Source organism: Cheilinus undulatus, linkage group 22 (genome assembly GCF_018320785.1).
Source record: "Cheilinus undulatus linkage group 22, ASM1832078v1, whole genome shotgun sequence".
NCBI classification, from domain to species: domain Eukaryota; kingdom Metazoa; phylum Chordata; class Actinopteri; order Labriformes; family Labridae; genus Cheilinus; species Cheilinus undulatus.
This window is the reverse complement of record NC_054886.1, coordinates 29283756-29302268: the sequence shown is the minus strand read 5'-3', so window position 1 is coordinate 29302268 and position 18513 is coordinate 29283756. Positions and strand designations below refer to the sequence as shown.

At 38.4% G+C, this 18513-nt stretch overlaps 1 protein-coding gene across 1 annotated transcript; it reads left to right on the top strand.

Moving 5' to 3' along the window:
- The first annotated feature begins 324 nt into the window (after positions 1-324).
- Positions 325-18309, top strand: LOC121504977 (E3 ubiquitin-protein ligase TRIM39). The gene is made up of 15 exons (XM_041780092.1): positions 325-429; positions 7713-7854; positions 8157-8388; positions 10885-11072; positions 11174-11278; positions 11405-11500; positions 13691-13924; positions 14023-14170; positions 14351-14398; positions 14518-14544; positions 16712-16776; positions 16879-16989; positions 17273-17391; positions 17863-17959; positions 18043-18309. Exons 2-15 carry the CDS (start codon positions 7714-7716, stop codon positions 18193-18195), a joined length of 1764 nt encoding a protein of 587 aa, XP_041636026.1. The 5' UTR covers positions 325-429; position 7713; the 3' UTR covers positions 18196-18309.
- Positions 18310-18513: the final 204 nt, after the last annotated feature.

Sequence of the window (18513 nt, the reverse complement as noted above, 5' to 3'; positions counted from 1 at the left end):
CACCCTCAATCTCTGTCAAATGTAGGTCTAATTCTTTACATTACAAAGCAGGTTATTCACACATCATTGACTCCAGGAAACCTTATTTGACCCTGTTTAAGAAGAAGAGAAATGCAAAACAAGGAAACAGGTTCAGGGTTTAGATTTAGGCCATTTGACCTAGTCTGAGTCTCTCTGTGTGCGTTTATGAGTATCGTTCTGAACTTAACCAGTCTGGCCACATTTAGCTGACAAACAGAGCGACAGGTGAGGAGGCGTGGTGTGACCTTCATTTTTCACAAAGAAAAATCACAACCCTTGCACACATTTAGACCACTCAACCAGCGAGGCAGACACATTTTTTTTGTGTCTTAACAGAGAGGAGCGACTCAGACAGACGGCAGTGGAGAGTTCTGGATACAGTTTAAAACTGGCTCGTAAAAAGGAAAGGTAAATATTTAATCAACTTTATCATGATGCTAAATGATTAACAGTTTCTTCCTTATTGGCGCTATCTCAAGAAAACATTCCTTAAGAAGAGTAGATTATTGAGATTAAGTGTTAAGTAAGAGTTGTCTTTGGTTAACTGTATAGAACGGCTTGTAGTTCATAGTTAAATTCAAGTATATTCAGCATTGAAGCTGTCAGGAGTCACCTAGATTTATTGGTAAGCAGCAGGGTAATCTAAAAGTGTATGCTTTGCTTTTCTTTTGCTGGAAACCAATCGCATGTTGCAATCCTACAGACTAATATACAGATGAAAATGCAAATTACAGTGTTTGTTTCAGGACAGAATTAAAAATCTCATACTTTTCCTTCCACTTTTTTTAATCAAAAACTTAGAACGGACTATCCTTGTCAATCAGAACAATGTTTTAGGCCTGTTCAAGTCTGTTGTGTTCATTTAAGACTGGCATTTAGAGAATGAAAAGACCCTGGCATGAGATCAAGATGGAAATTAGCCAGTTATCGGTTCTACCAGCATGCAAAAGTAGGATATCGCCCGGGGCCATGTGCACCGAGGGGCCTCAAAGTAGGGCAAAGGTGTGCAACAAATGCACTCCATATGTAAGGGGACGCACACCTTCCACAAAATTCAACTTTTGTCTCGTCAGTTCACAAAATATTTTTCCAAAAGTCTTGGTGACCATTTTTTCTGGCAAATGTCAGTCGAGCCTTTGTGTTCTTTTTGGTCAGCAGTGGTTTTGGCCTTGGAACAGTTGAGGCCTGCAGGTCTGTAGATGTTGATCTGGGTTCTTTTGTGACCTCCTGGATGAGTCCTCAATGGTAGATTGGCCACTCCTGGGAAGTTTTACCAGTCTTCCAAGTTTTCTCCATTTGTGGGCAATGGCTCTCGCAGGAATCCCAAAGCTTTAAAATGGCTCTGTGACCCTTTCCAGAAAGATAGATGTCAATGTGGTGTGTCAGTGTGGTTGTTAATAAAAAGGGTACTAATTGTGGTTAATTCGTGAGTCGGCAGTTGCAGTTTTGGACAGAGAGTAAAATTGGTTACCAAGTGTAATGGGAATTTGAGATAACAAAAAATGCTCCTACTAAATGTATAGACTAGGGATGCCTTAATCACGTTCTGCTGTATATCCTCACTGTGTCAGTGGCACCCAGGCCTCATTGCTGATTGGCTAGTTATGGGCAGGATTTTGGGTGAGACTGGAGAGAAAACAGAGCACAACGTTTGGTGAGTTTTTGAGCATTTTAAGGGCCTCATAATTCATTTAATATCAATAGGGTCCTCGCTCTGAGGTCAGCACTTGCGCCCTATTAAAATCAGTGTAATGGCTCAATGAGTGACCATATAATCTGGCGATTTTCTGTTTTTAACTGCTTTATAACAGTTACATCCATGAACGCATTTGGCTGAAAGTCACCAGTTAACACAGTCACTAATAAAAGCAAAACACCAGGTCAGTAATGTCCATGAACGGAGGGAAATGTTGAAGAAACAGGTTGCTGATGGGGCTGACCATGTATTCTGACACTAGTTATGAGTAGCTTTATCAGACAAGTATTTATTTTTGATTACCAATGTTTGAAATAATGGTTTTGAGCTCAGAATCATCACCGTAATCACTGTTACCATGTTTATAGTTTACATCCCACACATTGGGTGGTTGTATACAACCTGAGCTTTCTCTTGTGCTCTCTAGAGCTGTTTACCACCCATTTTACCTTAGCACCCCCCTTTACATGTACCTAGGAAAAGTGGAGCCAAGAGAGACAAAAAAAAGTGACACACTGCTGTCAAAAATCAACATAAATTTGAATTGTTTCACTGATTAAACCCCAATAAAGGCCTATTATGAAAAGACCTTTGTAAAACTACTTAACAACTGCTTTATCATGGTTATATGTATGGTCTATGACAGGGGTGTCCAAACTATGGCTTTTGGGGCTAAATGTGGCCCACGATTAGAATTTAAGTCGCCTGCACAAATTATAGAAATAAAATGAAATATGGCCCATATTAAAACAGGAAACTTGTGCTTGACTGTTTTGTACTTTGTAGTTTCAGCAAAAAGATGATGCTACCTTGCAAATTCTGTAAACAAACATTTTGACAAGAAGAATTTATCTGTGCTTTTTGGTGACTACATTGAAAAAAAAAATATGTAAATGATACATAAAACAATTGTGATATATTGCAGTGATTACAGCAGCAAATGGCTGTAACAGTAGGGTGTGGATTTAGGTATACTTAGTTAAGAAGCATATTTTAAAAAGTTTGGACACCTCCGGTCCATGACACAGCTACGTTTTATATACAGTTGAAACCAGAAGTTTACATACACTATATAAAAAGGCACATAAACTTTTTTTTCTCACCGTCTAACATTAAATCAGATTAAACTTTTCCTGGTTTTGGTCATTTAGGATTACCAAAATTATTTCTATTTGCTAAATGCCAGAATAATGAGAAAAGGATTTTTTAGACAATTTTTTACTATTTTCTTGAGAGTCAGAAGTTTACATACACCAAGATTACTATGCCTTTAAACAATTTGGGAAAGCCCAGATGATGATGTCATGTCTTTGGAAGCCTCTGATAGGTTTATTGACAACATTTGAGTTAATTAGAGGCACACCTGTGGATGTATTTTAAGGCACACCTGAAACACACTGCTTCTTTGTGTAACATCATGGGAAAATCAAAAGAAATCAGCCAAGATATCAGGAAGAGAATTGTGGACTTGCACAAGTCTGGTTCATCCTTGGGTGCAATTTCCAGAAGCCTGAAGGAGCCACGTTCATCTGTTCAAACAATAATACTCAAATATAAACACCATGGGAATGTCCAGCCATCATACCACTCAGGAAGGAGACGGGTTCTGTGTCCCAGAGATGAAGATGCTTTGGTCCGCAAAGTCCATCTCAACCCAAGAGAACTGAAGCTGGTGAGAGTGTGTCATTATCAACAGTCAAACGAGTCCTGTATCGACATGGGCTGAAAGGCCACTCTCCCAGGAAGAAGCCATTACTCCAAAAGAAACATAATAAAGCCAGATTACAGTTTGCAAATGCACACAGGGACAAAGACCTTAATTTTTGGAGACATGTTCTGCGGTCTGACGAAACTAAAATTGAACTTTTTGGCCATAATGACCATCGTTACATTTGGAGAAAAAAGGGGGAAGCTTGCAAGCCTGAGAACGCCATCCCAACTGTGAAACATGGGGGTGGCAGCATCATGTTGTGGGGTTGTTTTGCTGCAGGAGGGACTGGTGCACTTCACAAAATAGATGGCATCATGAGGAAAGAACATTATGTGGAAACACTGAAGCAACATCTCAAGACATCAGCCAGGAAGTTAAAGCTTGGGCGCAAATGGGTTTTCCAAATGGACAATGACCCTAAGCATACTGCTAAACTGGTTACAAAGTGGCTTAAGGATAACAAAGTCAGTGTTTAGGAGTGGCCATCACAAAGCCCTGATCTCAATCACATTGAAAATTTATGGGCAGAGCTGAAAAGGCATGTGTGAGCAAGGCGGCCTACAAACTTGGCTTAGTTACACCAGTTCTGCCAGGAGGAATGAGCCAAAATTCCTGCAAACTACTGTGAGAAGCTTGTGGAAGCATATCCAAAACGTTTGACCCAAGTCATACAGTTTAAAGGCACTGCTACCAAATACTAATTAAATGTATGTAAACTTCTGACTCTCAAGAAAATAATAAAAAATTGTCTAAAAAAATCCTTTTCTCATTATTCTGGCATTTAGCAAATAGAAATAATTTTGGTAATCCTAAATGACCAAAAACAGGAAAAGTTTAATCTGATTTAATGTTAGACGGTGAGAAAGAAAAGTTTATGTGCCTTTTTATATAGTGTATGTAAACTTCTGGTTTCAACTGTAACTCAATTTGTGTGCTGTGTTTACCTTATCCTGAGCTTACAGAGACAGTCTAAAGACCCAAAACAAAATAAAGTGCATAACGCAGCAACATTTTCTAAATTGCATTTATTCATGAAAACCATCTATATTACAAAAGCTGTCAAACAAAATTCATGTTATGTCTCTAAAACATGAAGCACCCTTTGTCCTGTTTTTGAAGATGAAGACAGAATCTAATCTGACTTCATTCCATGAGTCTCTTTGCCATCCTTTTGACCCACTTAAATCACTTTTGACCTACCAACTGTTGAGCTGAACTGTGATGATGTTGTGCAACATCAGGGTTACAAACTATACAAGTAAATATATACTGGTATGTAAGTGTTGCACATACATAAATGGTGTTAAAACTTAGCCCTCTTGAGCTGACTCTGCTCTAAAGTCTTCATCTGTGGTGCAGCTACAGTAAAACCAAAATGTTAAAGCTGCAGGCCGCATCTAAAATAACAGTATGTAACTAGTCCACCTTAAAATGTTAGTGCTGTTTGGCTGCTTTAAGCACTTTGTAACTGGTGTCAATGTCGTCCACTTGCAAAGGGCACAACCACCTTTAGAGCACTGGTTCAGACGCTAGCCTTAAAGGAACATATTATGCAAAAATCCCTTTTTCAGGCTTTTCTAACAATAATATTTGACCCTGGTCTGTCCACAAAAATCCATTCCCTCTCTGCTCTCTTTCTCCACCTTTCAGAAAATGTGTGCTGAAACAAGCTGTTCACAGATTTTCCCCTCATGATGTCATATGGGGAGTTAGCCCCGCCCCCAGGATCGGTTGGCCCTCCCCCTTGGTAGAAAGCTCTGCCCTCCTCTCCTGATCCTCCTTTCAGATGATTACACATCCATTAAGCCACATCTATTTCCTGAAAGGGGCGGAGTCAGTCAGCGTAGTAACATTTAAAGCCACAGACACAGAAACAGCTGGTTCTGAGCAGGGCTGAAACAGAGACAGACAAAAATCCAATACTGGAGTGTTTTTTTCAGGTATATTTTGGGGACCTAAACTTGTCTTTAAAGGGTAAAATATGTCCCCTTTAAGGTAAAAAGAACCAGTTAGCCTTAGTGCTGTTTGATTCAACAGCTGAGGCTAAGAGACCGGGGAGACGGACAGAGCTGAGAGAGAAAAAGAGAGAGTAAAAGAGTGAGAAGTAATAAAAAAAACCAACAATCTCATATGCATGTCAAAATACCACAACAAATGAAGATCGAACATTTGATTGGTATCATTACTGATATCATCGTTGTCTCACGTTTAGCAGCTTTGCCATGTGCAGAAAGTCATCTTTGATAAGTGATGTCCAGGCTTCAACAATAAAGTCCAGATTGCAGGTCATACCGGTATATAAGCTGCAGTCTGTGTTTGGGATTCTGATGACTATCATGCTCTGCAAAGCCAAAACATGTTTCTGTGCTGCTCTTTTAGCACAATCTGTAATTTTCCATTTAGAGTTTGCAGCTCTGCTAGCTATAAGCTGGTACATGAGTCTGCAGTGATAGTTGCGAAGTACAGACCCAACAGTTTTACAAGTCTTTTCAATCAACAGAGGTTTAAGCTTATTAGTATAATGGTTATATAATGAGTAAAGACACTGAAAAATTCTCAGTATGCCAAAAAGCTATCAAAAAGCTTAGCACTTGTCTCGAGTCATGATCGTGTCAGAATGTCTCCAGATATTTTGATACCGCAGCAGAGCAGTTTACGTTACAAACAAAGTAGAAGGTCCTGTCTTTATATATGCAGTTGTTCAGCTCTCTGTCACCTTAAGGTGAACAGTCAGAGGGCTGGCATCCTGATAAGGCGGGCCTGTCTCTATCTCCATGAGGTTTACTCTGATAAAATGTGACAGCTGATAGAGATATACTCTGAATTTGACCTGATGGAACAAACTAGTGATGGGAATTTCGGCACTTTTCAGTGATCCGCTTTATTTGGCTCAGTTCAGCAAAAAGAGTCGGCTCTTTAAGCTCCCAAACGGCTCTTCATTCAGGTAGCAGTTTGGCTTCATTTTGACCTGCCAGTTTTAGCAGTGTTATATCATATGACTGACTTTTTGTCAGGTATTTTACTTCAACTATGCTCAATCTTGAAAATTGATGAAAATATATAATTTTTCAAAATCTACTGTCGATGAAATCTGCTCACTGGCTGAGGTGTTTAAAACACCTGACAGTAAATATAAATGCTTCACCACCCAGCATGAGTCCTCACAGTGTGCCTGTGGTAGAGGATTAAAGATCATCCCTACTAATCAATCAAATAATACACACCATCTTTAAACACATGATACTAATACTAATAATAATAATACTAATACTACTACTAATAATAATAATAATAATAACAATACTAATAATAACACTAATAATACTGAAAATAATACCAATAACAATACTACTACTACTACAAATACTACTACTACTACTAATACTACTACTACTACTAATGATAATATTATAATAATGATAATAACAATAATAATAATAATAATAATAATAATAATAAAGTACTACTACTACTACTAATAATAATAATAATAATTACTATTATTATTATAATTATTATAATAATAATAATTATAATTATTATAACAATTATTATTCTTATGGAAATAATAATAATGATGATGATAAAAAATAATACTAACAATAATAATAATTATGATAATATTAACAATAATAATAATAATAATGATAACAATAACAACAACAATAATAATAATAATAATATAAATATTAGCATAATAATATCATTTGTTAGAAAAAATCTAAACCATCTCTCTAACAGGATCCGGCTCTTATCGGTCACATAAAAGAGTCGGCTCTTTGAACCTGCTCGTTCACGAATGACCCATCACTAGGACAAACAGCATGGCAGTTTAACTTTACTAATCATCTTTAGAATGGTTTCTTTTGAACTTCTGCATACTTTTAGTGTGTTATTGGGGCCATTATTTCAATAACAACACGGACATGAAAAGAGCTGCTTTGTTGTGTTAGCTGGGGGTCTGTTTGCTTATATTGCACTTCTTAAGTCTTCTCAAATGAACCTGACAAAATGCGTCTGAGTTCAAGAGACTTACCCATGAAAAGTGTTGATTCTACCTCCATGACTTAAGCAGATTTTTGACTGCAAGAGTGAAAATTCCAGGACGAGGACAAGATTATTTTTGGATTTATTTAGTTGGAAGCAAGAAAAAAACTTCTGTACAGCTGAGAACTTCTCCCAATCCCAAACAGATGTTACTTGCAAGTCTATCACCTAGCCAAAACTACCTAGCATTGTTTAAACAGCTGATATGTTCTTATTAAACTCTCTTGCATTTCACAGGATGTCCTTATATGGCAGTTTTCTGTCTGATGAGCAGTTCCAGTGCTCCATTTGCCTCGATGTGTTCACCAACCCTTCATCCACACCATGTGGCCACAGCTTCTGCATGGCCTGTATCAGCAGATACTGGGATGGATCCAAGGTAAAGACATGAAAATCGAGGTTGGGTTTAACTTCTGACATTTCTTTCTTTTCCATTTTGTCCAAATGTCCGTAAGTATCTGCCATTACTTCTCTTTTCTTTCCATCCACCTATTTCTTTAGTTTGTACCAATACTTCCTTTTGCTTCCATTTTTCTTGTACTAGGGGAAAACTATTGGTGTGCCTTTAAAAAATGAAGCCCAACCCAGACTTTGTAACACCTGGTTATTATTATGAAACCGTATGGTTAGTTTTAGACACCAATTGTGACCACTTTTCTTGTGACTGATTTTACATCCCAGGTTTGCCAGTGTCCTCTGTGCAAAAAGTCCTTCCAGAAGCGTCCCGACCTCCAGATCAACAGGACCCTACGAGAGATCACTGAGCAGTTCAAATCGATGAGAGGAGGGGGAGGAAAGAGAGAGAAAAGAGGAGGAGGAGACGGAGGAGTACAAGAAAGTTTCTTCGAGGAGCTGAAGAAGAAGCTGCCTCGACCTCTGCCGAAACTGCCGAAACGGAACCACGAACCAGCAGGTGACCTGGGCAGGCTAAATCTTAAAATCTCATGCTGTTGTTAAGGCTTCTTATATCACTGGGAGGACACACACCAAACTGTCATATAAACGCAGACCATAGCACCGTACACAGCAAAGTAAAACTCCATTCTGAGTGAAATAGTCTTCAGTGTTAGTCCAACTCCGTAACAGCTCAACTGAGTTTTCCCATTATGCTCTTGGGCAGAGGGTTTAAATGTGTTTAAATCTGTGTTTATGTGTTCATGTGTTTAGATGTTTCCTGTTGTACAGTGATCACACTGCTCATCTTTCTGATTGATTGTTGTTATTTTAGATGTCAGTAACATCTGCACCATGAATGAAGTTATCCAATGAGTTAGTCAATTACTGCCTTTTGAATTGTATGTCTTTTAAGAAGAACATGCCCCCCTTTGTCACAGTTTTTAAAAATGAGCAGTCATAGTAAATCAAGTGTGAAAAGTGCATTACAATATGACGCAGTTTCAACATTGCTGTGTTGTAAAATAACACCATGAGTGTTAAGATTTACCACTATAAAAGAGCTGAAATATTAACACTTTCTAAAGTGTACATTTAACTCAGAACCCTTGAGAATTATATAAACTCTAGGAATGTGATGAATTTAACATTGGAGTTAACACTAGAGATTTTGCTGTGTAAGTTTCTAAAGACAAGAGCACCTAATAGGGAAAATGAATGTCAGTTATGTTGCACATAAATATTTGGCGGCAGCCTTAGACCCAAAATGATGTTGTTGTTGTTCTTATTCATTCTTCATACATGTAAAGAGCCAGTATGTTCAGTTTAATTGAACATTATGCAGATGATACACAACTATTCTACTGGTGCATTTACACAGCCACACTGGTTCCCAGCCTTTTTTTCCTCAGGGCTCTTAGGACCAACCTAGAAATATTTAACATCAATTTTATTTGTTTTCACTGACCTAATCCCAACATAAGAGATGCACATACACCTTTTCTTGATTAAAAAAAAAAAAAAAGAAGAAGAAAAAGAAAAGTATAAAGTAGCCATTATCACAGCAGATGTATCAGGGCAACCAAAAAAATAAATAAATAAATAAAAAATAAATAAATAAATAAAATAAAATAAAATAAAATAAAATAAAATAAAATAAAATAGAAATAGAAATAAATAACAAATTAATCAAATTAAATTAAATTAAAATTAATTAATTAATTAATGAAATAGAATAAAATAAATAGAAATAAATAAATAAATGGATCATAAAGATCTGTTTATTTAAAAAAAAAAACCTCAAAATTCTCAGGTTGTTACTTTATTTTTTTCTTTTTCTTTTTTTTTTTAACTTTAAAAGTCTTAGAAGGGACTTGAACTAAAATGTAGAATTCTGGAGACTATAAGGTCAAAAATCAAACCATTGCTCTTAGTTTGGTTTCCTGCAAAACTTGTTCTTTACACTGTTGTAAATCCACAATTCTAAAAAACTGAACATTTTTGAGCTCCTTGCATCAAAATCTGAGACTTCTTCGATTTGGAAATGTAATTTTTTTTTCCTGTAGGTTTCCAAGTTTTCAAACTCTGAACTAAGTTTGAAAAATCGGAAATGTATGAATTTTCAAAAAACTGTGATTTGTTTTCCCCCTAAAAATGTTGAGTTTTTTGTACAAAATTAACAGATTTTTTTTTTTTTTTTTCATTTTTTCATCTTTAAGGTTGCACCTAATATATCATGTTTTTAATCATGGTTTATATATATATATATATATATATATATATATATATATTTATGTGTGTGTGTGTGTGTGTGTGTGTGTGTGTGTGTGTGTGTACATTTCTTTTGACAACCTCATAGCAGAAAGGGTTCCACACCCCCTCCCTGAGATCTTTGGCATCCCTCTTAGGGGTGCCCGGACCCCAGGTTGGGAACCAGTACCCTTACAAAAGAGACTTTGAACATGATACATAACAATGTTAACATGCTGAAGTTTGGCTTTTTTTCTATCTTAGTTTCACACGTGATATAGACTGTCTGTGAAATGCACATACGACCCATTGGTTTACAAGTTGCGGCTGAGGTCAAGGTGCCCAAACTTGAATTCTATGGGAGGTTTTCCTTCACATGATCCCAATGATGTGCAAAATTCAAATGGGGGGCAGGAAGTGAAGAACAGCAATGATAAAAGAGAAGGAGAGGAGTACAGTTAGTGCAACAAAGCTCTAGATGAACCTCCAAGCTGTAATTTTCATTGGAAAATGTCTATGTAAATCAGGGATGACCCCTATCCTTCATGTAAAAGGGACTTCCTTCCTGTAGGCCAATCAGGCTGCATGGCAAGAAAGCATTGATTTCACAAATAACTTTGTCCTGCAGACCTCCTACAGAGCCAGGTGAAGGGGGTCTTGAACCGAGCTAAACTTTTAGTACTCTATAAATGCCAGCAATTATTATCGTATCTCAAAAGGTAGTGTACAAATCTTGGAGGATATAATCTTCTTTAATATTTTTCAGCTGACCCAACCTCTCTGGCTACTTCAGTACCAAACCCCAGTCCACTGGCTGCCCTGATCCCTCCCTCTGGACCCCCTCCACCACCTCCACCTTACTGCCGCTCTGGTGGCCGGAGAAGGTTCACAGTGACCGGGGCTGCTAGTGGCAGCAGCATCCCTATCTGCGAGGTCCACCACAGAGGAATCTTGGTACAACACAGTAAAATAACTATAAACCATTTCCTGTCAAGGATTTTCAGAATAAGAGCATATGGTTCTGGATTCCTCTAACTTTTACACTCTGATTCCAGTTCTACTGTCGGACAGACAAAGTGTGTATCTGTCCTGATTGTGCATTCTACGATCATCAGGATCATGAGACGGTTTCTGTAGAACAGGAGTGGATAGAAACCAAGGTATGAAAACAGGAAGAGCTGATTGAAATGAGTCAATGAGTGTTTTTAGCTCAGACACGTGCAATTCCTCACTGATGAAGACAACACTCAAACCAAAGACTATAACTGGGTTTTTGTTTTGTGTAGGTTCAGCTGAGTGTGTCGGAGCAGGAGATCCAGGACATGATCAGACAAAGAATCAGGAAGATGGAGGAGATCAAAAAGTCGGTCGCTGAGGTGGAGGTAGGTACAAACATGCTTTTGTACTACCACAGGTGTGTGGTAGAACCAGTCGATCCTCCTGTCATCTTTATCAAAAACACAGCGTCCTCACCGTTTTTACTGTTTCGCAACTCCATCTGCCAACACAAGGCTTTCACTCAACTGTCTATGGACTTCAAGAGGCATTGATATAAGCTCTACGGGGTTTTTAGTCCAACATTTGGGGTATTTGTTTCACAGTTGTTGTGATTTTTCCTAACTTACAGGTGATTTATGGGGTTTGCATATGTTGGCATGAATAAAAGAATTAATGGCAGCTTTATTTAGCTTTGATAGCCAAGATTCACCTCTGCTTCTATCTTGATTTAACTACAGTCATGAACAAAAGTATTAGCACCCCTGGAACTTTTCCAGAAAATACACCATTTCTCCCAGAAATTGTTGCAATTACAAATGTTTTTGTTATACACATGTTTATTTCCTTTATGTGCATTGGAACAACACAAAAAAACAGAAGGAAAAAGCCAAAATTGACATAATTTTACACAAAACTCACAAAATTATTGGCACCCTCAACTTAACATTTGGTTGCACACCCTTGGGAAAGAATAACTGAAACCGATCGCTTCCTGTAACCATCAACAAGCTTCTTACATCTCTCAACTGGAATTTTGGACCACCCTTCTTTTGCAAACTGCTCCAGGTCTCTCAGATTTGAAGGGGCCTTCTTGCAACAGCAGTTTTGAGATCTCTCCATAGGTGTTCAATGGGATCTAGATCTGGACTCATTGCTGGCCACTTCAGAACTCGTCTCCAATCATTTCTTGGTGCTTTTTGAGGTATGTTCGGAGTCATTATCCTGCTGGAACAGCTGTGACCTCTGATGCAGACCCAGCTTTCTTCTCTAGGCCCTACATTGCGGCCCAAAATCTTTTGATAGTCTCCAGATTTCATGATTCCTTGCACACAGTCATGGCACCCAGTGCCAGAGGCAGCAAAACAACCCCAAAACATCTTTGAACCTCCACCATGTTTGACTGTAGGTACTGTGTTCTTTTCTTTGTAGGCCTCATTCTGTTTTCAGATGACCACTTATGGTCTGAGCTGACACTTTTGCACCCTGAGTCTGCAGGACAGCCTGAATTTGTGTGGAAGTTGACTGAGGATGTTTATCCACCATTCCAACTATCCTGCGTTGCATTCTTTTGTCAGTTTGTCTCTTCCATCCACGTCCAGGGAGATTAGCCACAGTCCCATGGATTAGAAACTTCTTGATTATATTACGCACAGTGGACAAAGGGATTTCAAGATCTCTGGAGATGATCTTGAAACCTTGAGATTGTTCATATTTGTCCACATTTTTGCTTCCTAAGTCCTCAGACAATTCTGGGCTCTTCTCCATGCTTGGTGTGACACACACAGGCACACAACACAAAGACTGAGTCAATTTTTAGACTTTCTAACTGTCTTCAGGTGTGATTTTTATATTGCCAGCACCTGTTACTGCCACAGGTGAGTTTAAATGAGCATCACATACTTGAAATAAAATGATTTACCCACAGTTTTATAAGGGTGCCAACAATTTTGTCTGTCCCATTTTTTGTGTGTGTGTAAATTATGTCAATTTTGGCCTTTTTCTTCTGCTTTTTGTGTTTTTCCAGTGCACATAAAGGAAATAAACATGTATACCAAAAGTATTTGTAATTGCAACAATTTCTGGGAGAAATGATGTATTTTCTGGAAAAATTCCAGGGCGAAAAAAATGAGCAAAAAGTTTTAATGTGCTTTTATTTTGAAGGATGTGTCCCCATCTCTTGGTTTTGTCAGATCTTTGTCCATTTCAAGTATGATTGCCCCCTATGATTGAAAATTTGAGAAAATTGTGTTGTAATTTGTCACTGAGGAGGCGGTGGGCCCTGATGCTTAACCAATTAAAAACCACTGATCTGAAGTATTGATTGAGGGGTTTTGGGGTTTGGGAAATTGGAAAGATTGGGGAGACTTCAAGCAATTTCCCCCTGTTTTGCTTACCTTTTTTCATACCCAACATTATGGGCTATTCCTTTATCGTCAAAGATCAGATCCAGACATAATCGAATATTTAGGCTTTGTGGGTAAACCTATAAAGGAAGTCCTGGAGCAGCTCAGATTATAAACTTTAGCAGTGGGTTCAAAGGTGGTCTTAAAGTTTTATATCCATTAATCCTTCAGTTGGCCGTAGAGCGTGAGATGGCGGGCAGCGTCTGCCTGTATTCGGAGCTCGTGTCCACCATCCAGCGCTCCCAGGCAGAGCTGATGGAGGTGATGGAGATGAGCCGGAGGGCCGCGGTGCACCAGGCCGAGATGATGTTACGACAGCTGGAACTGGAGTTGGAAGAGCTGCAGAGGAGAGAAAACAGCCTGGCTGAGCTCGCCCAGCTGGACGACGCCTTAGAAGGGGTCAAGGTCAGTGCCTATCCGTTTGTTTCAGTTCCAGTTCCAAGCGTTTTTGGGAAGCAAGGGCACAGCCGAACTCTGGATCATTTGGCGTATTTCTTTCCCAGGCTTTCCCCCTCCTCTCCAGTCCTCCTCCTGCCAAAGACTGGTCTGGGGTATCCCTGAACACCGAATTAGGAACAGGAACCATCTACAGATCTCTGGCAGCTCAAGTAGAGAGTTTCCACAAAGAGCTGATGATGGTCGCAGAAAAAGGTTGGTAAAAACAGAAGACTTTTTTTGTTCTGTCCTTCCCAAACACCGTCTATGTGGTGTTGCCCCAAAGGATGTGAAACATATCCCATGCCATTCTACACACTGAAAACTTCAGTAGAGCTATACTTAAACACTGCCCTCCTGTGTTTATGTCTGATACATGACTCCTTCTTCTTCTAGGTTTTGCAGCCACATTAATGGAACCCAGTCCAGTTCCAATACAGCCCAGTAAGTTTTGACTTCTAGTCCACTTAAATAAGCCCATCAGTAACTGGCTGTCCATCCTGTACAATCAGGAAACCAATCTGATGTATTTGTGAGTTCTGACATTTTTTCATTGTTTGCAGGGATGAAGAGGGTTCAGGAGTATGCAGGTAAGGTACATTCTCAAATACTGAATGCAGCAAAGCTGGGCGTTGTTTACAAATATGGAAAATACCTGAAATAAGCTGAGTATTTCAGAAAATAAAGTTAGGCATAAATAAAATAATGAGTAAAATTTCCATTAAAAAATCTTTAAAACTATATGTACATGTGTTATTTCTAGTTTTCTTTTATGATAATCTAAAAGATTATAAAAGAAATTCTTGTTAATTTGAGAGGGGTATATTTTTTTTTAATTGAACTTTATTCACAAACAAAGTCTGGCAATAACATCCATGAAATAACCAGGTTGCAAACAGAACTGACTAAAAAATATTCCATGATAAAAACAGAACAAGTCACAGATCTAATCCAGGATTAAATTACGTAAAGACCTTTTTTTTAGAAGTAGGCATGCAATCACCTTAGCTTTACTTCATATGACATAAGCCAGTGCAGCTAGGTTAGCTTTAGCTAATGTTAACAAAGCTAACACAAGCTACTGTTTGTATAACTACTTCTAAAACAGCATAATCTAATGTAGCTAATATAGTGTTGCTTGCTTTAGCCATGGTAGCTATGTCACTACGTTACCAACGTAGCTCTTTAGCTAAGTGGTTATGTTATCTATGAAGCTTAAGTAGCTTATATAGCTTCATTGGCTTTAGCTACAGAAGTCATGTAGCTGCAGTAGCTATGTAGCTAACATAACTAATGTAACTTTGTTAGTTTCAGATTGAGCTATGCTGCTGTAAGTACCTACTCAGCTTGCCTCACAAACATAGCTAAATTAATTTCAGATGTAGCTTTGTTACCTCTTGAGCTAACATAGCTAGCACAGCTTCATTAGTTATAGATTTAGTTTTGTTACCTCCTTAGCTAGCATAGCTAACATTGATTTATTTCTTTTATATTTAGCTTTGTTGCCTACTACGTTAACATAGCTTCATTAGTTAAGATTAAGCTTTGTAGCTATGCTATTTACATGTTGATGTAGCTTTGTTAGCATTAGCTTCAGCCATGTTGGTTATGTAGCTATATTATCTATATAACTCATGCATCTAACATAGCTTTGCAAGCCTGGGGTTTAGCTATGTATTTACGTAATTTATGTAGTTGAGTTAGCTTTGTTAGTGTTAGCTTCAGCTAAATAAGTTATGTAGCTACATTACCTATATAGCTTACGTATCCAACATAGCTTAGCAAGCTTGGGGTTTAGCTATGTACCTCTATAATTTCCATAGTTGAGGTAGCTTTGTTAGTGTTAGCTTCAGCTACATTGGTTATGTAGCTACATAACATATTCAGCTAAAGCTAACACTAACAAATCTACCTCAACTTCGGGTTTAGCTATGTATTTACATAATTGACATAGTTGAGGTAGCTTTGTTAGTGTCAGCTTAAGCTAAATATGTTATGTAGCTACATTACCTATATAGCTTACGTATCCAACATAGCTTAGCAAGCTTGGGGTTTAGCTTTGTAGCTCCATAATTTATGTGGTTGAGGTAGCTTTGTTAGTGTTAGCTTCAGCTAAATATGTTATGTAGCTACATTACCTATTTAGCTTACATATCTAACATAGCTTTCCAAACTTAGGGTTAAGCGATGCAGCTGCATTATTTATGTAGTTGAGGTAGCTTTGTTAGTGTTAGCTTCAGCTACATTGGTTGTGTAGCTACATTACATATGTAGCTTACGTATCTAACACAGCTTTGAAAGCTTAGGGTTCAGCTGTGCAGCTGAATAATTTATGTAGTTGAGGTATCTTTTTAAGTATTAGCTTCAGCTACATTATTTATGTCACTACATTACCTATATAGCTCATGTGGTCAACATAGCTACAGAAGCTTAAGGTTTATCTATGTAGTTACGTTACCTACATAGTTTACATAGCTAATGTAGCTTTGTTAGGTTTTTAGATTTCCATTCAGCTACTTTAGCCCTTAGCAATGTCATCTAAAGAACTGACATAGCTTTATTAGCATTAGCCTTAGCTACGTTAGCTGCATGTCTTTTAAAAAGAGATCTTCGATCTCAATGGGACTAGCCATGTTAAATAAAGGTTAAAAAACAAAAATAAAAAAATAAAAAAATAATAGCCCTGATACACAATGAGACCTAAATTTACATAGGTAGATATGAGACGCTTAAGTTTCTGTTTTTCCCTCCATACAGTGGACGTGACTCTGGACTATAACACGGCTCATCCCAGACTGATTCTGTCAGAGGATTTGAAGAGTGTAAGACTCTTGTTTATTTTGGATAATGCACATTTATCTGTCATGAAGGGTGAAGCTAAACACAGAATATAAATGGTTTATTTTTGTTGTCAAACTTTGCAGGTGAGGTGTGGAGAACGACAGCAGATGCTTCCGGATAATCCAGAGAGGTTTGACAGAGTCGTCTGTGTGCTGGGGAGGGAGATGATCACCTCTGGGAAACACTACTGGGAGGTAACAAAGTCCCTAAGAAGGCACCCTGGAGCAATTTCATAATTTGTCCACTGGAAAAAGTGACCTTTAAGGGCATGTCTTCCCACACTCTCTCCCCATATTTCCTGTCTCTCTTCAGCTGTCTCAATGAAATAAAAGCAAAAAAGTCCAAAACAAAGGCATACAGATGGTTCAGCCACACTGACTCCGTCCAAGTCAAATAGTTGGAAGGCATTGCCACTTCCAAAAAAGCCTTGAAACAGAAGGTGTGCAAAGGTCTCTTAAATCTGGTTCTCGTGAACAGGTGGAGGTTGGCGGGAAGACGGACTGGGATCTTGGAGTGGCCAGGCACTCCAACAACAGGAAGGGGAAAATTGACATCACCCCAAGCAACGGATACTGGTTCCTCAGCCTGAGAGACAAGTTAGTGTTATAAACACTTAATTGTAATCTAACCATAACCTAAAAAGTTAACTAAGAGCTGGTTCATACAGTCAAGCTCACAACAACTTGAGCAACAGCCATTTCAATATGAGGGTGGTGGAGACCAAAAACAGAGTAAGAAGTAAAACTTAATTAAAATTTGTACTGCTGACATTCCTTTGGGTCAGATCTTCTAAATAAAAGTCAGGAGGATGTCATCGACCAAAAACTCAAACCCAAAATGGCTACTTTGCATTAACATCAACTTTTGGACAGGTAAACCAGCAACTTTTTGCCAGCTTGCCTTGTTCTGGCTCTGTTTAGCATATTCTGCTGCCCCCTAGTGGCCAAAAGTCTGACTATGCAGTTTTTACCTTCTCTGAATTCTACTGTCATATGCTTGTGTTCATTTTTCACCTACTCTAGCTCATTTTAGCCACCCTGTTGTCTCCACTCTTCTTTCTCTCTCAGGAATAAGTACGCCTTTCGCTCCGAGCCCTCCACGGACGTCCAGATGAGCCTTACCCCACAGAAGATCGGCGTATTTGTGGACTATGAGAAAGGACAGGTGCAGTACGAGGAAAACTTTACCCATTATTTAAACGCCAGTTATTTTTTTAAGTAATATTTCACATCCTTGTTTACCTTTAGGTGTCTTTCTACAACGTCGACTGCAAGCTCCACATCTACACATTTAACGACACTTTCGGCGACACCCTCTTCCCGTTCTTCAGCCCCTGCACGAATAAATCTGGAAAGAATGACGGGCCTCTGATAATCACGCCAGTATGCCTGAAAGAATGACAAAATAACATATAGTTGCTTCTTAATCTCCTTTTGAACCTCCTGACTTTTGCTCTGAAAATACACTTTGTTGTGATGTTTTTGTCTATGTTCATTGTCTTCTCAAAACCTTCCATTGCCACATTTTTGTCTCTCTGAGAAGAGTTTAATACAACAGACACATGTAAATGTTGCATGTTAAATGGCTTACCAAACATTTATTAAAATTGTCCAGTTTTCTGATATTTGTGGTATGGGGCTGTTCTTCAGGGTTTGGTTTGGGCCTCTTATCTCCAGTGAAGGCCCATCTCGATTCTTCAGCATACCAAGAATTTTGGA